Genomic DNA, 26,915 nt, shown 5'->3' with positions numbered 1-26,915 from the left:
AAATTGAAGACACAAAAAATGGTAATAGATTGCAAATGTTTTATGCAAAATGCACCAAAGCTCCATCAACATGGAAGCATTACAATGGATTCCAATAGGAGTGGAAGTGAGGTAGAACAAAGGAAACATGGGAGAGATAAGTGGATAAAGAGATGAAAAGAAAGAATTGGACATGGGGACAAGTCCAACATTGGTCCTATTAGACAGAGGATCATGGAGACATTTGGTGATAGTCTTGTGTGCAAACCAGCACACATTAAGAAAAATTTCACTTTCGTAAGCGAAAAAAGAATATCCACCAATTTGGAACAGCTACTTCCTGGTGGACCTGCTCTTATAATATTTAACCTAATAGAAATAACCAAATCACTTGGGTTTGAATTTTTATCTGAAATAAATGAAACTGGATCTGCCAGCCATTTGTCATAAGTGAATAATGCTTACTGGTAATTAAATGAATTAATATTGCACTATTTGTGAGAAAGTTATCTTTAAACACTTTTTAAATGTGTCAATAATAAATAAAATTTTGGAATTATTAAAGTTGCCAAACAATACCCATGCTCAACATTCAATAACATAAGTCAGCAAGTATTATCTCCCATTTAATGTTGTAAATTTCATCATTTGGATTACCATATTCTTTTGTGTACTTTGTACACTATTTTCCCCATAATTTTTAACGGTATATTAACCAATTCATAGTATTATGTGGTCTACAACATTTGGGTGATCTAATGTTTTGATATTCCAATGAACTTGCACGGTCCTTTGTAGTATTTCATAATATATGCAGAACTATCTCCCTATGGAAATATTCTGAAAGTATTATACCACATCCTTATGTAACAATCAAGTTGGGAAAATTTTGAAACACAGGATCAGCCATTTAAGAATAATTAAAAAAAAAAAGTAAATTATCATCAAACACAGCATATCACCTTCAATACGACTAACAGGAAATATTCTTTATGCTAGGATCCCCTATTCCAGTTATCCTGGGTAGGTGATAAAAACTGCTTTCAACTTTATAAATAGAAATATATAAAAGTTTTTTTTTTTTAATTTTTGCTTGAAATTTATTTTTTTACAATTGCAGAATGATAGTTAACCTGAAATCTGTAATTAGGAAGTTGAACTCTACCTCTCTGTGGAAATTATCAAGTTAGAAAAAGTAACTAAACTTTGTATAGACACTACATTTTCAATAACCTTATGATACAACCTCAGAATTGATACAAATAAGAATTTAAGATGCAATTAATTAATTCTGGGATATTGGTGTGACAACTTAGATAAACACTTCTTACAAATGTTGTATATTCAGAATCGCAATTTCACTATTATGTGAAATAATATTTAATGTTAAAAAAAAATATTCAGGAACTGAGGTACAAAGACCATAAATAGGTGTTAAAGAAAGTATCAAAAGTAATCATATAAAAAATTAAAATAGAGCCCAATACCATTTCCCAATTCTTCATTTTCTCAAATTTGAAAATTGGTGCCAATAAATTAAAATATTAAAAGCAGCATATCTGTACATGTACTATAAATATGAAATGAATGCAAATTTTAATATAATTTTTTTTTGCTACTAGAAATGTTTTCATGTCGGACCTTAATGAATATATCTTCAATTCACAGACTGAACAATGACAATTTTACCACTGACATCAGTCTCCTCCTGAATTTCAGAAGTAAGACCTTCCATAAAACAATATACCAGTAGACCTTTTGCTCCAATGACCCTCTTGAGGTCAAAAAAAACAATGTAATTTAATGTTATGACATTGTTATCTTTCAGCTGAAAGAGAGTTATGTATGAAAACAACAGGAAAATGTATTATTTTCTACAATGGCATCTGTAAGTGTGAATATGTCTATAGTTCATGTATGCAATAAAATTCTTCATAAATGAACAAACCACAATATCAAGATGAGAAAACCTCTTCATTTTGTGACAACTGGGATTCCAATTCCTTCACTTTTTCTGAAAGAACTTGTGATGCTATCTTCTGGTGGGCATAAGCTTCATTTCTCTCATGTAACTACAATACAGAAAACGATTCTTCATAAGACAAATAACTTAACACTTGTGTGAAGTGGAAATTGAAAAAGGGGGGGGTTTGTTTCATAAAATTTCTGTTTATAATTGGTCAGCAGGCTCATCAACAAGGGGTAAAAAGACAGATATAAAAAAAATTTTTAGTCCCAAAGCAAATTTTAAGTCACTAATTGTAATGTCTAATTTTCACACCTAGAATGAGCATTCCTATCAAATCAAGAAATATCACAAAATAATTAAAATTATAAATGTATTGTTATACCAGAGCAGAGTATACGATAAGTATCAATCAACCAATGAAAATCAAACCACATGTGGCATACTTTCCTGTCATATTGCTAAGTCAAACGGATATACATATTTTCAAGTAACTACTAGTGTTTAAATGATGTAAAAATAATGTGTCAAAATATTTTAAAAGATTTTTTAACAAAAAAATTTGTATTGAAAAATTACAAATATGAACTGCAATAAGTCCTTTTCAAAGGGAGATACTGTGAAAGTATTTTAATTCATGGGTACCAATTTTCATGCTTTAGGGGAAAATGATCAGTTCGTGGATTCTAGAATTTGCTGATTTGACAACTCTATCAAACAAAGAATGAAAAATTTCCATTCCGTTGGGGACCAAATTTCCTGTTTACCAAACCTACCAAATCCACAAAAACTGGAACCCAACAAACAATAATACTCCCATAGTAATTGGCAGGAAAATTCTTTCAAAGGGGAGATAATGGACAGGAAAATGTTCTATAGAAATGTAATTTTTAAAATTACAAGAGAAAAGAGTTTGGTGACCTCCAGTTTTCGTTTTGAAATATGAAAGAATGTCAGTTAATTGTTCCTTGTATTAATTTATAAGAAATCTTAACTCTCAGTTTTTTAATACTACATGAACTAGTGAAAATTTGCTATAGAATCTACATAAAATGTTGTGAAAACTGCTTTTTTAAATATTCAATCAACTCGAAATCAAAGGTGTGACCTATGTTTTTTTACATTAAAATTCTAAAATATGTTCATTAAAGGTCACTTTCAAATAAACTAGGAAAATCTATCTACTAGAAATATTAGGTATGATCTACCTTAAATTGAGGCTATCCAATTGCATGTTCAATACTCTCTCAAATATGTATTCTGTTAAATAGGCACTTACTTGCTGCATATTTGTTTTCCAGTTTATTTCTGGATCACAAAATCAGCACACGTAAATCTCTTTCAATAATACACTAGAACATTATTTATCTCTATGTAAGAGATTAGAAGGTTACGCACATGTTAACTTAGCAGTGACACTTACTATTTGTGTTAGGACAAGAACTAACTCTCTGTCAGAGAGGGGACGGTTATCAACTTCACCATTCGACATACAGACTCCAACAGTAGATTTTGACACTGTTTGTCTCATCAAGTCATCTGAAAAAATATATATCCTCTAAGTAAAAATGAATGTTCAAAATATGACATTACTGACTATATTATCCGTTTTAGTCAACTGGAAAGCAATTATGATGTCATTCAAACAGAATTTACAGAGATTCTTAAGCAACTATTGACATTATATATCTCAAACATTGAGACAAGCAAAATACTCCTCAAATAATGGCATTTCTCCAAAATATTTACTTTAAAAATAAGAAGAACCACTGGAACCTTTGCTCCAGAAAATCCATGGGATCTTAGATTTTCTAAGGTTAATTATGGTAGGTCAAATTCAACTGAAAAATGATAATGCCAAATTCCAAGTGTCCAAAATTATGTTACAAAGATAAGACAATGTCTTTATTGCATCAAATAAGCTATTGCAATCTTAAGTATATATAAAGAAGCAACAATGGCAAATGAAAACAGCAATATTATATAAAATTGTTCATAGCAGAGAACATTACATAATAAAGTGTTTACACAGAGTTACAAAGTGTTCAAAATTATGTTTCAAAAAGTTAACAATGTAACACATTGCTTACAATGTTACAGAGGGACAGATATCAACCATATCTTTGTTAGTGGAAAGAAATATTTAAGTTTAAATACCATCATTCAGTGTCTCCAGCAGGAACCTGAAAATAGCTTTGGCTCTCTCCACTTTATTAATACTAGGCACAGCCAGAGATGTCAGTTTAGAGAACAAAGCTTTATTTGTTTGTAACTGTTCCTCAAAAGCTTGTCTGTAGGCATCAACTGTCAGTATCACTTCATTTTTCCTTCTCTTGTGTAAATCTACCTGCAGGAATCATCAATATATCAAAGTTATGATTTTTTTATACATTGTACATACACTTCTACATATATTGTGTGTGGGTACAACTAAAAAAATGAATATCCAGTCTACAAATTCAGTTCAAAATGTATTACTACCAGATGTGATGTGTCGCATAGTGATACTTGTGTACTGATCTGTCAGCAACATAATACAAATAGTTGCCCCTACACTGAACAGTATTTTAAAAGTTAATCTAAAGCTAAACATTTAATAAGAGTGAAAATCATGTTAAAGTTCATAATGGTTTAAATAAGTAGCTTTAATGAAATATAGCTCAAATATTACATTTACGTTATTTCTGAGTCCATACCTTAGGGAGGATATCACAAAGAATTTCCTGTAATTTATTCATTCTGACAACATTGAAGAAGTGCCGACTAAAGTACATCTTACATCACAAATATTTCTAAATTAAGTTGATCAAATTGTGCTAATACTAATTTTGCCTAAATAAATTAAGAACAAATTAGATAAGGTAAGGTAAAATGCATAATATCCTACCTTTTCTACTTTGTAATTTATGTTAAAGTGTACCTTCACAAATAAAAAAAATAAACATGATAAAAAAGGTATTAAAATCTACTAAAGGATAGTTCATATAATATCATTTACCTGAGATTTTAATTTTGATATTTCCTGACGTAAATGAGCTGCTGCATGTGCACAACCACACGGTTCAGGGGAAGTAACTCTACATTTACAGGCACCAAGTACTGCTATCTGTAAAAAAATGCCACACGGTAAATTAAGAACTATCATTATCATTCTATAATATTGGATAGCAAAACAACCTCCTGATTGTCAAATATTGCAATATTTTTTTTCTAAACAGCAGACACATAATAGCAAATCTTGCTAATTCAGTTTCTTTATACGAAAAAAAAACTGTACTTTTTATACATCATGTATACGTCAGTTTAAATACTGTGTTTCTAAGAATTCCATGGAAAGTTTAAATTAAACTTAATACAATCAATCTTTCAAAGCTATATCAATTATAGATACACAGTAAAACCTGTTCAACCCTTACCTTGAAAAAAAAAACCAAAAAACGAAAACCTGTTTAAACCAAACTTAATGAAGTCCTGTTGTACCAGTTTAACTGTATTTTGAACCTGAGGAAACCTACAACCTGTTTAAACAGAACAGATTCATACAAAAGGGGTTTAGTTTAGAAAGGTTTCGTTGTAATTGATATTGCAAAGCTTATTTGGTAGTGAATACTGACCTCTGCAGATGTGTAATTATTATATTCATCATCTACAGATGATCTGCTACATGTTTTCATGTATCTCTCTCTTTCTTTAACATCTAACAAGGCCAATAGCTCATCTCTCTCTCTACTTAAACCTAAAAATGTGTTAATTCAATGTTAAAAGTTGACAAAAAAATCTGCTATTAATCATACAGAACTTTGATCAACATTGTACATACATTTAAAAAATAGAATTAACTATACTACTAATACACATATACAATAAAGACTTTTATACATGGTTATTGTATATGTTTATCTCATAATATATCTGTGTGACAAGGAACTGAGAAAATGAAACTAGAAAAAAGTCAAATAGAAATACAGTGAGCATGAAGCTCACAAATAGAATATGTATAACCAGTACATTCAACTTTCTCCCTTTACAGTCCCCAACAGTAACAATATTCCTTCATGCACATCTATATATGATGCCCAATGTTCCAACAAAAATTCATCAAAATCTATTGAATGGTTTGAAGTAGGAGTTGCGCCTACAAGCTTTTAACATGTAAAACCCTTAAGTTGGATTATCTCTCTTTGGAGTCCCAAAACAGTAACTACATTCCTTCATGCACATTTACATAAGATGCCCAACCTTCCTATATAGTTTCATCAAAATCCATTAAATGGTTTGAAGTTTAAACCATTCAATAGATTTTGATAAAACTTTATAAAGTTTGAAGGAGTAGTTGCACTTATAAAGTTTTATCATGTAAAACGCTTAAGTTTGATTTCTCCCTTTGGAGTCCTCCCTACAGTAAGTATATTCCATCATGTATATCAACATATGATGCCATGTTGTAAATAATGGTCATAACTACTTAACAGTGGGTTGAGAAAGAGTTTGGAAAAGTTAAATTCCGCAATTGTATTAATATCATCCAGTGAGTTATTGTGAGAAGTGTGAACAACAGACAGATAAATGGACACCTGTACACCATAATACATATGGCCTAGACAGACAGTTGTATAAAATAAATCCCACTTCCAACTTCCACTTGCACAGAAAAAAGAAACATAAAAGGCTATTGCCTTATGCCTGCTATCTATCTTTTTTAAAGAAACAATGACCTTCTTACCATTGTTCTGTGCTGCTAGTTTTTGTAATGTTTTTGTCTTCTCTTCCAATGTGACAGTAAGTTTGCCATTCTCTTTACACACACTGAAATATCAATAGTGTGGTATAATTTCATGAAGATAAATACACTTAAACTCAAGTTATTGTCTGGACTTCAAGTGTCAGACGACAACAACGATGACAGCATGATACGATTATACTACTGCAATTTTTTTCGCAGTCATAGAAAAAGAAAAAAAAGTTAATATTTTGGGGGTGTGGTCCCTTTTGGCCCATTATAACTTGAAACCTGTAAGAGATATCTGAAATCGGATTGAAAAAGATTGCTATGCATAGCCATATGTGTGCCTTGTCCCCCAAAAAGTTGAAGTGCGAAAGCCCCACAACTCCTGTAAAATCTAAAATTTGTCAAATCAAATTTGCAGGGTAATACAGAGTGACTACCTGTATCTTTCCTTCAAAATACGAAATAAAATTGGTTAAACATTTTTTTAAGTTGCCACCACAAAGTGTTCCAAAAGGGTAAAAAGTATAAATTCAACAAAGTCCAATAACTTCTATAAAATTGTGGAATTGAAATGACAGGGCAATAAAATCAGCTACATATGGTGACTAACAATCCTACAAAACTGGAACAAAATCAGTCCAACAGTTTCCCAGGAGTTGCATCCAAAAATAGTTCCTTTAGTGTAGAATGTATATTTTCAACCAAGTCCCATAACTCCAGCCAATTTTTTTGTCAAATCAAAATGAAGGTGCAATATGATCAACTACAACTGGTAACAATCCAACAAAGTTTTAACAAAATTTGTCAAGAGGTTTTCTAGGAGTAGTGTCCACAAGCGTGACTGAATGGAGAGACAAACAGACAGACAGACACTGGTATTTCTATGTCTTCTTTCGTAGAGCAGTGGGGACAAAAATGCAGCTACTGGGTAGATATTTCCATAAGGAATATAAAATCATTTTTTTTTCAAAATTGGAACAAAATAAAAAAAGCTAATTTTTTGGCATCTGCAGTATCTGAATCATCAACAATGAACTTTTACTATCAATTCTAATGAAAACACAGATTTTCCCCTTTTCAGCTCCTAATCTTTAAAGAGGTTGGGAAAAAAATCTCCAGAAGTTTTACTCCAGTTATAGTAAATACATGGAAGTTAATGGGCCGTTACAAATCCATGGACACAGGCTAAATTACAAATTATCACATAGGAACAACAGACCAAACTCAAATCCTAACTGTATCTGGACTTCATAATCCAAAAAGAAACATCTTTCTGCTTTTTTTCAGCATTCAAAGAAAGATAACTCAAATAAATCAAGACATGTCGTCATAAAGTCAAATGTAGGAAATCCATAGTATAGCATTGAATGTGGTATTTAGATTGTATGTTGCATGCATTTATATACTGAAGAACTCAACAACAATCTTTTTAATTTATGTTTTAAGAGCCATAAAATACATACAAAAAAGTTCAATATCTCAAGGTTTTAGAAAAAAGTGCAGAAAACAAGTAGTAACAGTAATTTTTATAAGTTATAGGGCACAACTCAATGAAAACAAATCCAACAAAGCAGAACAGAACTCAAACACTATCAGTAACTCATCAATATACATGTACACCATTAGTTTAATATCAGAAGGTGTTTAGAAAAATAGTCCAAAAAACTGTTTGTAACAGTAATTTATCTAAGTTAAAAAGGCACAACCCCATCAGAGAACAAAACTCAATCTGTAACTTATGAATATATACAAAAAATCAGTCTAATATCTCAAAGTGTTCAGAAAAAAATCCAGAAAACTTTGTCGTGGAAGGACAGAATAATGGACAAGGGTAAAACAATATGCCCTGACTACTTTGTGGCTGGGACATGAACAAATACTTCATATTGTTGTGTTTCACATCATCCATTCTTTTTTCTAATCTCCATACTCTAAGAATGATTACTATTTGGGGTTTTAATAACAACTTAAAATGGTTGTAACTTTTGTATGAATATTCAGATCAAACTGGAATTCAACCTTGATATGTATTTTACAAATTGCAATAACTATACAAAATTTGAAAAAGATGCTGTAATGTCATGTGATGTCATCTAAAGTTTTCATCTGGAAGCTGCTGGGGACAAGCACAGAAGGATGATAGACATTCAACTACAATATCTTCGTAGGGAATAACATAATACCTCACCACTTTGTGTGGCAGGGTGTAAACATCAAGGTAAACATCTTTTCTTTTAGAGAAAATCTTTTAAAAAAATTAACAAATCTCTAATAACGTCCAATAGAAAGAACTGAAAATCCTGTCAAGCAGAGAAAGAAAAACACTTCGTAGACCTTTTCTTAGTAGTACAAAGCAATACTCAGTCCCAAATGTAATAAGTTACACCAATTAGATAGAAGGACTACTCTGTACAACAGGCAAAACTTACTGGTCAAATCTTTCAGCCCATATTGCTTGACTATTTTCTAATGATAGCTCTTTGCGATCCAATTCAAAGTGCAACTTGTTTACTTCCTAAAAAACAAATCATATACATGTCAAATTGACAATAACATTAAATACACTAATTCATACTTGACATTTTGCTATGAATGACAAAGTAATTGTGAATTAAAATCATAACATGTAATTAATAAGGAGAAATCAATATAAACATAATGGGAAAAGCTATCAATTTCTATAAATGATGACACAAGTGTGTACAAACTGTAAAGCACTTAAGAAAACAATGATGAATTTGAAAAAAAATAGAAATCATAAAGCACACAGTACTAAGAATTTTTTTCCCAATGACTAAAATTTTAATGTAGAAACAAAAACATGCTGTATACATATTTATGAAAAAAGAAAATGTATATGCAATATGTTTTTTTTATAGAAATACATTACAAGAAAAATAGCTGCACATATTACTGTCTCATTATTTCATGTACATACCTGTTCTAATGAGTTTTTATACTTGTAATTTTTTCTCCTTTGAGTCAGTGTAAAGTCTTGAAGCTGCTTAGACTAAAATTCAAATTCAAAACATGAAATATTTATGGCAGAAAATTTGTTACATAAGCAATTGATAAAATGCTTCACAGGGCATAGCTAAATATGACTGCAGGGATCGATCCCTGAACAGACAGGACAAGTATGGACAGCTCTTTCAAGCTTGATACTGCTTTGAATTTTAATTACAGTTAGACATTTTACACAGGATAAGACTTTGATCTGAATCAAACTTGCCTATTTCTGGCTAATTCCTTTTTTTGTAATTCCTAAATGGCTCCAGTCACAACCTTCAAAATCAATACCTGTCTCCTTTTGTTGTACAGCAATTGTAGTACAATCCATTCACTTTTATTCAAGTTATTGTCTGGACATCAGAAAAATTATACTTGTTTCTGGTCCCTTTCGTGTCCCTCATTCACATACTGTCAAGTCTTAACCCCAAAATCAATCTATCTGATGTTGGTGCTATAGAATATTGTATAACAACATCCATATGCTTTGACAGGAGTTATATACATTAAGTTATATTTGATACAATGCTTATTTCTGGCCCTAAGTCCAATTCAGTTGGGGTAACAATCCCTTTAATCAATACCAACTTTCCTTAAGTGCTTAAGAACCTTATACTGAAATTTTATATAGATCAACCATGAAATATTAAAGATACTGCACAAAAACAAAATGTTTATGAACAACAATGAGAATGTGGTATAATAATTCGAGTTACAAAATGTATTTAGAAATAATAAATCAAAACAAGACGATCACATTATGTCAGACTACTCCATTTAACCATTTCTGTCAAATTGAGTTGTACGACAAATGGGAAGTATTGACATAAAATTAGAAATGGCAAAATTCGCTAGAAATATTGAAAGTAAGCTCACAAGGAGATTACCCACCCTCACGCATCAAATTGACTCAAATGTAAAACCTTTCGTACTTCAAACACATCTACATGTGATATCCAGCCTTCCTATAAAATTTCATCAAAATTCATTGACTGGTTTAGGAGGAGTTGCACTTACAAGGTTGTAACATGTAAAACCCTTAATTTGGATTATCTCCCTTTGGAGTCCTCCAACAGTAATTATGTTCCTTCATGCACATCTGCATATCATACCCACCCTTCCTATTCAATTTCATCAAAATCCCTTGAGCCATTTAGGAGTTGTGCTTAAAAGGCTTTTTCATGTTAAAACCTTGATTTGGATTATTTCCCTTTAGTCACCAACAGTATATTACATTGTACTTTATGCACATCTACATTTCTTACCCACCCTGCCTTTAAAATGTCATCAAAATCTCTTGAGTAGTTTAAGAGTTGCAATTACAACATTTTAAAATTTTAATTTAGATTATCTGCCTTCGGAGTCCACCGACAGTATTTTTATTCCTACATGCACGTCTTCATATGATACTTAACCTATAAGATTTCCTCTAAATCCCTTGAGCAGTTTAGGAGGGGTTGAGATAACAAGAAATGTCCACAGACCGACAGATGGGAGTTGTGCTAAAAAGGTTTTTTCACGTAAAACCTTGATTTGGATAATTTCCCTTTAGTCATCCAACAATAATTATATCAATTTATGCACATTTACATATCATACCCATCCTTCCTTTAAAATTTCATCAAAATCCCTTGAGTAGTATTTATATTCCTACATGCACATCTTCATATGATACTCAACCTATAAAATTTCATCCAAATCCCTTCAGCAGTTAAGTAGGAGTTGAACTTACAAGGAATGTGGACAGACAGATAAGACAGACAGACAGACAGACAGATTGGGCGATTCCTGTATACCCCCAAACATGTTTGCAGGAAGTATAAAAACTTAATGATAAACACTTTCAAGGGGAAGGTTTATAGTTTGAAAATGGTCTATAGAAATATGCAATTGACAAATTAGATTTTTTTATATTATTATACATAACATAATTACAAATATCTGACTATTGATCCTATCTTTATCTAAATACCTGTTGACGAAGGATTGCAATTGCTCTATATTTAGCATCCAATCTTCTTTGATAGACTTCTATTTCACATTTCAACTCTTCAACTTCCTAAATTTAAAAAATAATTTTTTGGTATTCAAAGACAAAACCTGAAAAGGACTTGTTCCATGAACAAAAACATTTTGTAATTTTTTTTTAATCCTAAAACTATTTTCAGCTATTCTATGACTTGAAGACAGTCAGATAGATACATACAATTATACTTATTCAGGTATATGAAACCACATTTCTTTCTACTATAAATTATCTCCCCTGCTTGGTTCTTATAAATACAAGGTAGCATGGCTATATCTATCTATTTACCTCTTCAGCAGCTTTAAGCTTTCTCTCTATTTCATCTTTCCCAATCTTTTTTACTAAATCTACAAAGAGGCTTACATGTTAAAACTTAAAGCTACAGTACATATACATGTATACAGAAATAAGATTGAATCCTGGTTTAATACCAGTTTTACATGTATTTATCATTATAAGTTTTTACATTAAGATTTTATAAATCTTCTTACACACAATGTACATATGCTTTAATATACATTATTGGAAAGGATTTTAGTTAGAGGCATACAGGTATTGGAAAAACATTTTTACATGTTTGCATATATTCATTACTGTAATATACATGTATATTTAGAATTGAGAGGAACTTCCGGGTTGTCCACAGTTCTCATAAATTAGAGAAGTTATCTTCATGACCTTGTATTGAGCAAACATTATTGTTACACTTCCTTTTTTATTGTATCAAAATTTGAATGACTACAATTACAAATAGATTTTAAACACAGATAGATGTACATAGAAATCATGTATTTAGTAGACTACTATAAAACCCCTGAAAGAAATGCATCAATGTACATGTACCATTTTTATTCCATCAAAACATAAAGGAAGTATGTTACAATGTCAGATGTGGGTACCAATGAATAAAAAGTTTTAATGATTTATGAAGTAGGTTTTATAAAACAAAATAAAAATGTTATCTTTATTTGATTCCATTTTTTTTGCAAATATAATGATAAGTATATTATTACAATATGCTCTATACACAACCTTTTATAAATTATAAGTCATTAATATGTTGTTCTAATTGATGACTTTTGTATTAATGCTACCACCTACATGTACCTGTATATAGAATCCTATCATTTGTCAATTCTATAATTCAATTTGGAGTGAACTCAACCCTTATTTATCTAGAGTTCAATAGAAGAATTTAAAAACTTGAAGGATAATAAGAATCTACACCTACACTATCATTTCTTACACCTATTCATTTGAAATTTACTGCAACATCAACTTACAAGTACTTATTTTGTGAAAGATTAATTCAGATAAACAATATTGATGTACATGTATATAAAAATAAAAAATAAACTGTTATGTGACCAAATTGTATACACATGTATCATACATATACCTATTTAGTAACAAAATTGAGCAATACATCATACAAGGTCTAAGGAAAAACGAATGGAAAAGAATATCTGGTAGAAACAGGAAGGCACAATTACTACATGTATCTGTCACAGTAGAAAATGATAGGTTTGGGTCTTGCAGTGTACATAATAATGTATACATATGACCACTGCTTAAAGTGAGCCGTCCAAGGAAATATAATGTTATTCCTCCACCCTAAATGTGAAAATCTACTGGACCTCAAATATTGTCCGATTTGATTTAAATATCTGTGAAGTGCAGGTGCTCATGCAATTAGTTAAGTACGCAAAGGCATATACCATTAAATAAAGTCTGTTTCTTCAGACTGTCCCGTCAAATTCATAAATATAGTTACAAACAAATGAATGAATGATTAAAGAAATTTATCCTCCAAGTCAACCCAGTGACATACATGTATCTTAAACTGACAAGTGAAACAAAATACCTGGAGATTTGCTCATCACACTGTTTGAACAGGTTCCTGATGAGTTATTAACATTGTGGTCATCTCCAAGTTTACCAACTGAACTACTGCATTGGTTTTCATTAGTAGATGATTCATTTTTAATACATTTTCTCTCAGGAAATTTAGGTTTTAGAAATGGTAGAGAATGATATTTGTTTTGAATTATTGGAATGTATCTGGACGTCAATTTGGTCTCAGTACTTTCAGTGCACTGTGGTTCTAAGCTGTTGTCATTAAATGTATCGAAGCGTATTCCCCCAGGCTTCAATCCAAGACCTAACCCTAAATCGCCGTTTTCTATAAAATTGTTGTCATCCCCATTTGACTTAGACATAATTCAAATACATTATCATGTTGATGATGTTTGCGTGTAAACCGGAAGTGCCTAGGAACTCAAAGAAAAATCTTACTACGTCAATAAAATATAGACCACTTTGTCAATATGACTTAATAAGATAAGTTAATCGCTTACTTGTGTCAGGGGATATTTGTATTTGTTTTATCAAAAGGTAAATACAAATAGTACACATCAAAAACATCAATTTGAATTTATTTATACAGTGCTGATGATACAACTGTAGCTACTGCGAAGTAATACTCAAAAAGTTTTAAGTGCGGTACATTTAAACCTTTTTAAGTTACAGTTTGGTGTAAATCTTGTTTCTGTTTGAAATGATATGGCAGGCAATCAGATATATGATTTTTATGCAAAATTTTTAGAACAATTTTGTGCGCGTGTTTTTTTAAGATTTATATTACGAAATAGAGACATTATCTAAAACAGACGTTAAAAACGTCAGCTGTGTACAGCCCAATTTCCGTATATTACATATTTTAAAGGAATAAAACAGTGATTACAGTAATTCCATTACTATTTTACTTTAAAACACAAAAAGCAGATAACTCAGATTTGCGATATTTGGACCTAGAAAATCTTTATTTGATAAATTGCGGCCGCTTTTATTTTGTACTGTTACCTATGTATATTAGCGAAGAATCATAGCCTTTTACTCATTGTCTGGGTCCGTCCCAGGGGCTGATTCTCTGAATGTCAACTTTTAATTAATTGATATATATGTTCCTCTTCACTGAACTTAATTATGGGGCACCAAAAAGGGAATTTACACTAATGAGAAACTCAGATAAATTAATATCCAGGTATAATTTTCTTTATTGTTTATGTTGATAATTGTATTAAGGATATTGTGTAATTGTAACTGATTTACAAAAAAAAAAAAAAACAAAAAAAAAAAAAAAACAAATCTTACAACAAAAATCAATCATAAGTTTATATTTAATTTTTATCTAAAGATTTGAAATGAAGTACAGTTTTATGAAGTTTTTTAAAGCCTGTGAATGATTTATTTTGTGTGTTTTTGTTTCGTTTGTCACTTAAAACTCTTTTTTTTTTTAAAGTTTTCTTCAGACAATTACTTTATAAATGAGAACAAGATAGTACATAGATATTTCATTATATATCAATGTAACTTTGTATTATACATAACAAGCATAATAAGTTTAGCACTGAAACTAATATTAAAATATGATAGACATAATCATCATTATTATGGAACATATACATATACAAAAACATAACAGATCAGCAAGTTGCACAAAAAGTCAGTACACGATTAACCTAGGTGGAGAAGTTCTGATGCTGAGTCGGCGTATTCCATGAGCGTGATGGTTCTGTTCTGTAATCTTTCCTTGAGGATGGCAACGCGGCGGTCGATGTTCAAGTACTTCTTTGGACGTGGTCTGGCTGTTCCCCCTGCTTCTCTCTGTAGTCGATTTATGTCGGTTGCGTTCTTGATATCCTGGAAAGTCTTGATGATGGTGAAAATGTTCGGGTGTGCGTGTTGAATTTTTTTCTTAAGTTTACCATGCCAGGCTTCTAGGTTGTTGGTTGTGCGTGGTCCTTCTGTGTTGAAGTGGTTCCATGTGCGTCGGTCGTCGGCATCAACCCACTATTCTGTTACGTAGTCGGCGAATGGCTGAGTATCACGTGTGATGTCTGTCTCTTCCAAGTCTTCTAATGTGTGGAACCAGACGTCTTCTATGTTATCTAGAGGTATCAACGGAAGGACGGCTGCACGGCGAATCAGGGTTTTGACGTCGTGGTTGTCTATATACAAGGTCTGCAGTCATGTAGTCTGTGCCTTTTTCCATATACATTGTGTGAAATGAAAGAAAAAACTTCCATTGCGGCGTGCTCTGTATAGTGCTGATCTTGCAGAGTAGAAGGTAGGCAGTCTCTGTATTACTGTTTTGGCGGTGTCGTTCCAGTCGTGGTCTCGGAGTTTGTTTAGTTCTTCTTCATAGATTGATGGTATTGGTCTCACGTCTTCCATGCAGCGTTGGTTGATGTCTTTGAGTATCTGTTTTGTGACCACTCCAGTGTGGTCAGCTGGGTGATTGTGTTGTTGTCTTCCGAAACCTATTGGTATGCTCAATGTTGATAGAGAACCTGGACAGTTGGGTATAGTGCATCTCCAGTATATTCTGTCACCACTCTTGCGGATGTGTCTGTAGATATAACCATCGTAGGCTAAGTTCTGTCCTCCTTTTCTGTTGGTTATGAACTTGACATCTAGCTGAGCATTTGCCATGTTGAGTTGAACTATGTTATGCTCAACTCATGTGCTGACACAATATTTGTACTAACAGATGGCTTGGAGAGATCATGTTCACATAAGCTTGGGTAGTGAAATAAAAGAGTCAATTTAGTTCATGTTCTGACACATATTTATGCTAATAGATGGCTTGGAGAGATGTGAAATGTGTTCACATAAGCTTGGAAGCAGGAAATCAAATCAAAGGGTCAATTTAATGTCTGCATATCTTTTATTTCATAATTTATTATTCACTGTATAATTTTGTTATACAGATCCTTTTGTAGCATAAATTATTATTAACTAAAATTCCAAAAATTATAATTTATAGAATTCAAATATATTTCAGTAACATCTTTTAAATATTTAAAAAATGTTCAATCTTTTAATTTAGAATTGGTGATTCAGTATATAATTATTTAGATCTTTTTATACCACAATATGTTAAATGAAAATTAGATTATAAAAATGCAAATATCCTTAAGCATATTAACATTTTATGAAATATTCAATGTCAAATATTTATTTGTTTCTAGATTTTCTAATTCCCCCTTTAAAGGACCCCAAGATAATAACTAAAACAACAATGTTACAATATGTGATTTTAAGAAAGTTGACGTTCAGAGAAACCAACGGTATACCTATGTTTAATAAAATCGAAGTTCGTTGTAGTGTAAGGACATACCGTACATATTATATATAATTAATGAAGATTTCTTAAAGTCCAAATATCGCAAATCTGAGTTGTCTGCTTTCTGTGTTTTAGAGTAAATAGTAATGAAACGCTATAATCACTGTTTTATTTCTTTAAAAAATATGTAACAGGCGGAAATAGTGCTGTATACGCTATACTACTACCACACTCGCCAAAGAAGAGATTAAGACCATAAATCTGTGCTATCCTCTTTTGGTCTCTCTACCAAGGACGATGATTGTGATTTACCGCCTATGTACTGGATTTCTAAACTCCACCAGAATTCATACAAACATCGTTTCATAGCTGGATCTGCTAAAACTTTTAACTTCTATACTCACAGCTGTCAACGAGTGTCTGCAGTCCTACTATAACACATTTTACACCCGTGATGGTATTATTTCAATGCGTATCCTGATAACTTCGAAAGCTCTTTTGGAGACAATCAGTTGAAGATTATTATCAGAATATAATAGCATTAAAATCTATGATTTTTGAACACTGTATACTTATATTCCCCATACTCAATTAAAATTCCGACTAAAAAACAAAATACATCGTTGTTTTTCGAAAAAAAAGATGGTACACCTAGATACAAATATATAGTTCTTGGTAGAGATTCCTCATAATTTGTAAGAAATAATTTCCAATCATCTTCCAAATATACAGTGGAAGATGTTTAAAAAACGCTGGAATTTTAATCGACAGCCTCTTGGTCCAGTGTGGTGGACGCGTTTTCCAATGGGAACAAATTGTGCTCATCTACTTGCTGACCTATTCCCTCACTCTTATGAGGCTGACTTTATAGCTGATCTGATTCGAAAGAAAGAATATCGTTTAGCTAGATTCTTTAATCTCAGTTTCCGTTATTTAGATGACGTATTATATTTAAACAATCCTAATTTCGGGGATTTGATACATCACATCTACCCCAGAGAACTTGAGATAAAGAATACTACAGACACTGTGAAGTCAGCCTCATATCTTGACCTATACTTATAAATCGATGGTAAAGGAAAACTATTGACCAAACTTTACACAAAACATGATGACTTTTCATTCAGAATTGTCAACTTTCCTTTCATCTGTGGTAACTTCCCTTCAGAACCTGCGTATGGAGTGTTCATATCACAACTCATACGTTATGCCAGAGCTTGCCGAAACTACGCAGACTTTTTGTAACCCGCTAGAATTGTAACAAAAAAGCTTCTGGAGCAGGGTTATGTTGCTACAAGATTGAAGTCATCAACACAGAAGTTTTATGGTCGTCATCATGAACTCGTGGATCGTTATGGCGTATCCATCTGCGCCATGAAAACTGATTTATTCAACGTGTCATAGTTTTCCTTTCCTCTTTCATCTACCCGGGGAGCAGGACTTGACTTTTTATGAGCAACTCGGCGGTTGTTTTTAAGAAAGCAGAAGACGCTTATCCTACCAGTGCACATATTCCATGCTCCCAGTTTTTAGTGGAGTCCGAGTTGCTCATTTGCTTTTGTTACTCTGTATGTCTGATTTTAGGTACATCATATTCTTTGTTGTGTATATCTATTTTCCATGTCTAGTCTTTGTCCTTTGATTGCATTCTATTGATTACCGCTATACCCTTAGTTCCCTTGATTATTCTATTATACTTCAGTGCTGCTATTTTGGTTAGAATGATTTGTGTGGTATTTGTTCGTTATTTATGTATGCTAGTTGTTTTCCTGTTTTTGTTCAGCTGAATAGAACTGTTTTATACTCTCAATGTCAAACATGACGCCCAATACCAACGTGAGTATTTAAATATAATCGGCCTGCATATTTGATAGTTGATTTGGTCGTTGAGGGTACTGGACACCAACTAATTTGCTTTGGTGTCACATTCTCTTATTTCTTTATTGATTTTATCGTCGTACCGTAGCAAGGGAACATTAATCTTCAAATAATCGTTTACTACAACATATTTTATACAAGTGTCCCAAGTCAGTTTCTTGCTTTTCACCTTTTGTAATTCTATAATTATACGTTCTCATTTTTTTTGTATTGACAACTGTTGTTTGGCTTTTTAAACTCTCACTTTTTATTGGAGTATCGACATGCCCGATTTGTACTCCGTATTATCCTCTTGATGTTTCTTTGTAGGTCTAACTAGATTGGTGAAGATTTTGTCTGATTACATTTCCCTAAACTTCCCTGCTTCAATATTTAGGGCGAAAATTCCGTGACCTGGACAGAAACGATTACAATACTCCTATCTATCATAATTATGTGCCATTGCATAAACTGGTGCAGTTAGATAATGAACAGCATTACCGCAAATAGGATCAAGGTTAGTCGATCATGATTTCATGATGTTACTTAATAATTGAAATGTGCAAAAATGCGAAAATCTATTAACATTTCATGATAAAATTATGGATTGTAATTAAAATGATAATCAAATAAATAAATGAATAAAATAATAATAACAAAAGAATAGGAATACACTTTACATGCATATAATCACTGTGTTAGCGCTTTGTCATTGTCACTTGAACACTTGCACTGAGATACTGGGATCAAATATTGGTTTGCGTAAATATAATTTCATGCAGGATAAAGATATTTTTGTCAGCTAAAATTTTCAATAATGACGTGAACCGTTTTACGATCGCAGATGATATACTTTCAGAATAAAGATATTCAAAGTATGCGTTTTACAACAGAGCTAATGAAATTTGTGGAGTCAAAGTATACGTTAATAATTAATTATTTTGTAATATCTATGGTTGGCATCAGTGCGGAGCATAAACATTCTATATATATAACCATGTTTACAGAATACTTTAATTGACTTTGTCATAACAATTCATATTTGTTCACTATAACCTGAAGCTTCAGATTACATCAGTCATTTTAGTGGTAAATTCTCTGGCTAATTTTGTAATTGCGAGATCATTTTCGTTGGTAATAAAGGAAAGAAAAAAACCGAGGATAATTATTGTCCGTTAGAGAGAGACAAATACAGGACAGAAACGTTAAGGCTTAGTGTAAGACCAATACTTAATAATAATTGACCTTAAACAAAGGGAGTTTGGAATCATAAGAGTATAATCTAGTAAGTAACGTATATTGAATTTTATGCGGACAGGGTACACAAATATATAAAAAATATTTTGCCTGCACTTAATTTTGCCAATTTTATTATTAATATTTTGTTTTAGATAAAATACATCCAGGAGAGGCATAAATGATGCTCTAAAACGGAGCTCGGGGGTGGGGGACTTTGCCCCCTGGAACCCCTACCAGGGCTCCGCCCAGACCCCCTGCCGTAATTTTGCCTACACTTCAATTTGGCCTCAGCTACGCGCCTGGTACACATTCATTGAAATGCAATAGGTGCTTGAATGGTTATCAAATATGGAATGCTTGTTTTCTTCATAAATATTTATGAATAATAATTCTTTATAGTAAACCACATTACTCATTTACTTTTTCTAGTGGCTAACAATAAAATTAGTTGTTTGATACTGTCCCATACACAGTTGGTACATTACTTCCATAAGAGAAACTATAGAACTTAGCAGAACTTAGTTTTCCCAAGCTTTTTTTTTATATCAGAACTGAATGCATCATACCTTAATTGGTTCCAACACGAGAAAAAAATAAGTTCGTGAGAAGTGTTCAAAACTCAAACCTTTAATTGGCACTTTTAATACCACTGATGACAACCTTAAAAAACAGATTAAGTCAATAAAAAGTAATAACTTGCATGAAGAAGTTCATATTGATAATTTTGCGATATCACGGAGTCATATGATCCAGAACGTTCTGCTTCTGCATTAATTTTTTAAAAAGTAAGTATTATGTATTGAATAAGTAAATGTACTTTCTGTATGGTAATTGTAAACATAACACAAGACGATCCGAAGTGAAGAGCATCTAGGTAGGTACGCCATTATATAAATTACATACATATTAAATGTTGTTTGTTGGGGTTTAACGTCCGAGCAGCAATATTTCAGCTATATTCAGACAATGAATATGAAATGAAAAAAAGGATGGGTCACAAGGATAAAAGGGTCGACAAATTTTGATTGCCACTGGAAAAAGGGGGATGGGTAAGGTCGGGCAATTTAGCCTCCTGTGGCGGAGCGCAAAGGTTCCTACTCCTATCGAATACCACAGCAGGGTTCTTTAACGTGCGAGGAACGTGGCATCTTTCCCAACACGGTGCTCCACTATGGTTTGCGGTCAGGTTTTCTGTATTATAGCCTGACAACCCCAGCATGTAACACGCCAGGGGTAGCCCATTCCACCACCTGGGGCACACATCCCAGTTGCGCTGTGGGCAGAGCGCCTAGCCCCCGGCTAGGTTTCTGAGCACTATTTAGTCGCCTTTTAGGACAAGCTTAGCGCTGCTGCAGGCCTATTCTTTTAACACCCGGACCTGCACGGGGCCATACATATTAAAAGAAATTAATGTGGACATTATTCAATCGCGTTGTTTTTGGTAATTTTAGACGATCTTTTCAATTTTGAGGAAAATGCAGCACCAGTGTGTTAAAAATTCAATCATCTAAGTTATGAGTCACTCACATCACAATTTCTAATTTACAGTATAGATATATATGCACGAATGTGTTATTGGTCAATGCATTTTATATATAGCATGCATATTAATATTCCTTCTTCTGCCAGAGAATATTATAGAAGCGAAATCAAAAGACAATCACGATTAAAGCGATATTTTACATCACGACACTAGAGACAAACACAAAACTAAGACACTTACACTATAACATTTAGCAAACAAGATTCAACTCCAATTTCACCTAACATAATGGTGCTGAAACTATATTGTTCAAGGCATAGTTCGACTGAAGTATCATTGAATTTGTTTTGGTGTTGGCGGTTGCATACTAAAAATATTCATGTTTAATTTTTCAAACTTTAAAGAATAAGACAAAACTCTACAAAATAAGTTTCATTACCAGCAGATATAGTCCGAAAAAGTTCCTATATCACAATGGAAGATTAACTGTCATATCATATTCCAGGTAAAATTTTGAATTCCTGATAATCAAATGATGGTCTTTAAAGTGGCTCTTGTTCAGATGCTTGTTACAGCCAACAAAGCTGAAAATTTGGAAAAGACCGGCAAGCTTGTCAAAGAATCGGCAAAAAATGGCGCAAAACTCGTAATACTTCCAGAATGTTTCAACTCTCCATACGATACCGAATGCTTCCCAACGTACGCCGAATCAATACCCGGAGAAACAACCAAGTTTTTATCAAGGTTAGCTTCAGAGAACGATATTTACATCATTGGAGGTTCTATTCCCGAAAAAGAGGGAAATGAAGTTTTTAACACTTGTCCAGTGTTTAACCCTTCAGGTGAAATAATTGCAAAACACAGAAAAATGCACTTGGTTGACATCAATGTCCCGGGTAGACTGCGTTTTAGAGAAGCCGATACACTGAGCCCTGGAAATAATTTTACAACGTTTGAAACACCATACTGCAAGATAGGTATTGGCATATGTTTCGACCTTAGGTTTGGTGAGCTTGCCAATATCTATGGCGACTTAGGCTGCAAATTAATCGCCTATCCCGGAGCTTTCAATTTAGTAACAGGACCCGCTCACATGGAACCTCTGCTCAGAAGTAGAGCAATTGACAACGAAGTGTACGTGGCGCTGGTCTCGGCAGCGAGGGATGAAAATGCAAGATACGTGGCATGGGGACATAGCACAATGGTGAATCCGTGGGGAGATGTTATTGCGACGTCGGACCACGAAGAAATAATTATTTACTGTGATGTGGAACCTGACTATGTTGAGGAAGTCAGAAGAAATCTACCAACTTTATTACGAAAACGAACTGATCTGTATATATCTAGCTACAGAAAAAACTAGTAAAAATCGAATGATCAATACTGCACGAAAAAAAGGATTAATTAATTAATTAATTTTTAAACTTCAGACAATTGTGAATATCTAAGGCCATGCATAATATAAAGGAATATATTTTCTCTAATGGCTTTTGAGGAAGGTATACAATGACAATCAGCAGTAGGGTTTATCTTAATTCTGCGTAATTCTGATTCTATATGACTACATAACCTAAAAATAACACGATTCAAACCATAGTTGGCAGACCTCTATTTATTCCGAATTTTTCTAACGATGTATCAATGTTTTTTTTTATTTCTGTTAATTTATATTTACAGAAAGACATTTATTTAGATCTGAATCGAGCTAAGGAAATGATTAGATAGAGTAATCAAGGGAACCAAGGTTATAGCGGTAATCAAAAGAATGCAATTTAGGGACAAAGACTAGACATGGAAAACAGACATACACAACAAAGAACATAAAGTAACTAAAATCATACATACAAAGTAACAAAAGCAAATGAGCAACTCGGACTCCACTAAAAACTGGGAGCATGGACCAGGTGCACCGGTAGGGTAAGCGTCCTCTGTTTTTTCTAGAAACACCCGCCGCATTGCTCATAAAAAGTCAAGTCCGGGGTAGACAAACGAGGAAAGGAAAACTATGACCCGTTGAATAAATCAGTTTTCATGATCAAAGAGTTCATGATGACGACTATAAAACTTCTGTAATGATGACTTCAGTCATGTAGCAACATAACTCTGTTCCAGAAGCCTATTTGTTAGAGTTGTAGCGAGATACAAAAAGTCTGCGTAGTTTCGGCAAGATCTGGCATAACGTATGAGTTGTGATATGAACACTCCATACGTATTTGCTAAAGGGATGTTGCCACAGATGAAAGGAAATTTGACAATTTTAAATGAAAAGGTATCACGTTTGTCGTAAAGTTTGGTCAATAGTTTTCCTTTACCATCCATTTCTAAGTGTAAGTCAAGATATGAGGCTGACTTCACAGTGTCTATAGTATCTTTTATCCGAAGTTCCTTGGGTGTAGATGCGAGGTATCAAATCCCCGAAATTAGGATTGTTTAAAGATAATACTTCATCTATATAGCGGATATTGAGATTAAAGGATCTAACCACACGATATTCTTTCTTTCTGATCAAATCAGCTATAAAGTCAGCCTCATAAGAGTGAAGGAACAGGTCCGCAAGTAAATGAGCACAATTTGTTCCCATTGGAATTCCACACTGGACAAATATATTGTCGATTAAAAATTCCAGCATTTTGTAAACATCGTCCTCTGTATATTTGGAAGATAATTTGGAATTATTTCTCACAAAGTATGAGAATCTCTACCAAGAACTATATATTTGTATCTAAGTGTACCATCTTTTTCGGAAAAACAATCATGTATAATGTTTGTGAGTCGGGATTTTAACTGAGTATGGGGAATAGAAGTATACAGTATTGAAAAATCATAGATTTTAATGCTATTATATTCAGATAATAATCTCGAACTGATTGTCTCCAAAAAATCTTTCGAATGTTTCTGGATCCACATTAAATTAATACCATTACGGGAGTAACAAGTGTTGTGGTAGGACTGCGGTAGGTTTATTGATAGTACACATTAAATGGTTGATATCTTTTTCGTCATGCAGTACCAAAAGCATGTTAATTTTTTGTTCATATTGGGTTATTTAAAGATAGCGTAAGTTTGGTAAGTTGTTCTAATAAAAATACCGCCCCGTGCAGGTCCGGGTGTTAAAAGAATAAACCGGCAGCAGCGCTAAGCTTGTCCTAAAAGGCGACTAAATAGTGCTCAGAGGGCTATCCGTGGGCTAGGGCGCTCTACCAACAGAGTAACTGGGTTGTGTGCCCCAGATGGTGGAATGGGGTACACCTGGCGTGTTACATGCTGGGGTTGTCAAGCTATAATACGGAAAACCTGACCGCAAACCATAGTGGTGCACCGTGTTGGAAAATATGCCACGTTCCTCGCACGTTAAAGAACCCTACTGTGGTATTCTCCCGGAGTAGGAACCATAGGGCTCCGCCACAGGAGGCTAAATTGCCCGACCCTACCCACCTCTCCCTATTTCCAGTGGCAATCAAAATTTGTCGACCCCAATGTCCTTGTGTCCCATCCCTTTTTCATTTCATCATCATTTCATGTTCATTTTATCATCAATTTCATGTTCATCGTCTGAATATAGCTGAAATATTGCTGCTCGGACGTTAAACCCCAACAAACACACAAACATCTAATAAAAATACCTCTATTTACAAATTTTATGTGTTTGTCTACCAAATTTTAGTACTTCTTGTTCGTTTGGAAAATATATTATAGTCTACTTTACATACCTTCAGTCACAAAATATTTTGCCACCATAAGTATAGGTCTTTTATATTCGTAATATCTACCGCGTAACTGATGGCTACAACTATAAAAATATGCTACAAGAACAAATACCTCATGCCTAATTATTAGATTACATCTTCCTTAATATTGCCACAGTTTGATTATACAATATCAGCATTTTTACTAAAAGTTAAACAATAGTTCCTTGAAATTTCGCAGCGGGTAGTCCTTTTTTTAGGTAATCGTTTTTTGGGGTATTTTTAACATTTCATGTGTGGCTTATGTTTCAAAAAGGTGGAACATTTCTAACCGATTCATTAATGAAAACAAAATAACTTATTTTCAATTTGATATCTAATTACATTTATACCAATAGTAAACATTATCATCACCAAACTGTTGGTAGGCAAAGTAACGTTGTTATCGCGAAATTTATGTACATCGAACTAAATAAGAAATTCATGTGATTTTCACATGGAATTCACTTCACAAGATTTTCCTGACTAAGTTTCGTATAAAATTCACGTGAAGGTTCGATTTTTATGAACTTCTCGTGAACTTCGTGTCAAAATATAATAAATTATTGACATAGTTCAAGTGAAAATGAGTAACGTAAAATTCACAACTCAACTTCTAAAATTCTTTACGCTAATAATGTTAACAATTCATCATTTTTCTAATAAAGTTTATTTTTGATATTTGAAAAATTGTTAATTGGAAATGTTGTTGATATAATTTAAAGTAATCATTTCTTTTTTGTTTGTGAATGAATACTCTATACAATATGTTTCAAATATAATGTTTCTCAAATTGCGTTATTTAAGATATTAAATAATATCATGTTGTCACAGTTCATTTTCAACAGGTTTTGACTAGTATATTGCGATTTTTGTCACTTGAAGCCCGTTTTAGGCATACGTAGATGTTTTTACATTAACTTTTATTGCCATATTTTGCAGTTCTTTTGAACGATAATGATACCGTTTGTTTAAATGGTGATCAAGCCCAATGTCTGCAGAATCAAGTTGTTCTTGATGAATTTTCACTGGTATATCTTTTGTTTGAATGATCTGCTCACATGCCTGATTTTGTAATTGATTCGATCTATCAAAGTGGTATTTTCTCTCCTGCTGCTCTGGGTAACTTTGGATTTTCAATGTTGATGGTAAACCGATATCCTCATCGTTGTATAAACTGTCATATTTATCTCCATTTACATTCGAATTATCCCCTTGCATAAAACTCAAACTATTAAGTTGATCCCCATGAAAATAGCGACTGTTTAAAGGATGGAATTTCAATTCAATTTCAGTCTTGTATAAAAAGGGGTTGTTCACGTCGCTGTGCACGTGTTGCTTTCGCTTCCGTACGATTTTGACAAGTCCGGTAATGATAATTATCACAGAAAGAATGATAGCGACTGTCCATGAAATTATTGCTATCTCTCTATCCCCCAATGTTCTTGTTGGATGATTATTAGATGCCTCTTTTGTCGTTGTAGAATGGATAAGTATGTTAGTACTTGTGGGAGAACTTTTTGTTGAAAGAGAACCCGTAGACTCTATTACAAATGAAGACTCAGTAGCTGATTCGCTGCCGTTTTGTATTACTCCAATCTTGATATCATCAAGCCCAATTAATCCTGATGAATGACCACGAAAGATTATCTTAAATCAAGAAATGAACACATTTTTTTAAATAATAGACATCTTCCAGGTGGAGTTTTATTATGGTTATATAAATATTTAGTTTTAAAGTATCACTATCATTGGCTCATCGATCATCTTGATT

At 32.8% G+C, this 26,915-nt stretch overlaps 2 protein-coding genes and 1 pseudogene across 4 annotated transcripts in view; 1 reads left to right on the top strand and 2 right to left on the bottom strand.

Annotated features, from left to right (window-relative positions):
- Positions 1-1,051: 1,051 nt before the first annotated feature.
- LOC148621687 (coiled-coil domain-containing protein 125-like) lies at positions 1,052-13,981 on the bottom strand. The gene is made up of 11 exons (XM_088576319.1): positions 13,574-13,981; positions 11,998-12,056; positions 11,656-11,742; positions 9,613-9,684; positions 9,104-9,189; positions 6,669-6,751; positions 5,560-5,681; positions 4,944-5,051; positions 4,103-4,292; positions 3,369-3,484; positions 1,052-2,051 (listed from the first exon to the last, which is right to left on the bottom strand). Exons 1-11 carry the CDS (start codon positions 13,926-13,928, stop codon positions 1,935-1,937), a joined length of 1,395 nt encoding a protein of 464 aa, XP_088432445.1. The 5' UTR covers positions 13,929-13,981; the 3' UTR covers positions 1,052-1,934.
- Positions 13,982-19,768: 5,787 nt separating this feature from the next.
- Positions 19,769-22,895, top strand: LOC148621686 (omega-amidase NIT2 pseudogene; annotated as a pseudogene). Of its 2 annotated transcripts, none has more exons than XR_015920857.1 (2): positions 19,769-19,979; positions 21,922-22,895. The product of XR_015920857.1 is annotated as an omega-amidase NIT2 pseudogene, transcript variant X2 (transcript). The 2 variants fall into 2 exon arrangements; XR_015920856.1 differs by lacking the exon at positions 19,769-19,979 and adding an exon at positions 20,735-20,807.
- A 2,723-nt stretch (positions 22,896-25,618) lies between these two features.
- LOC148621685 (uncharacterized) overlaps positions 25,619-26,915 on the bottom strand; it is a 39,471-nt gene continuing 38,174 nt past the window's right edge. The window contains 1 exon segment of the mRNA XM_088576318.1: positions 25,619-26,791. Coding sequence (XP_088432444.1) covers positions 26,033-26,791 — 759 coding nt within the window. The 3' untranslated portion in view covers positions 25,619-26,032.

The sequence above is a fragment of the Perna viridis genome, chromosome 3, assembly GCF_037379345.1.
Source record: "Perna viridis isolate PV_CMFRI_1.1 ecotype Kerala chromosome 3, ASM3737934v1, whole genome shotgun sequence".
NCBI classification, from domain to species: Eukaryota; Metazoa; Mollusca; class Bivalvia; order Mytilida; family Mytilidae; genus Perna; species Perna viridis.
Note: the sequence above shows the minus strand (reverse complement) of the source record. Positions and strands in the feature narration are given on the sequence as shown.

What these genes read in the sequence shown, in the direction of transcription:
- LOC148621687 (XM_088576319.1), bottom strand. Translation starts at nt 13,928, where the DNA reads ATGTCTAAGTCAAATGGGGATGACAACAATTTTATAGAAAACGGCGAT. An exon ending in ATAATTACACATCTGCAGAG is followed by an intron (nt 5,052 to 5,559) that starts GTCAGTATTCAC and finishes ATTTTTTTACAG; the next exon opens with ATAGCAGTACTTGGTGCCTG. An exon ending in TATCAAAATTAAAATCTCAG is followed by an intron (nt 4,293 to 4,943) that starts GTAAATGATATT and finishes TGATTCCTGCAG; the next exon opens with GTAGATTTACACAAGAGAAG.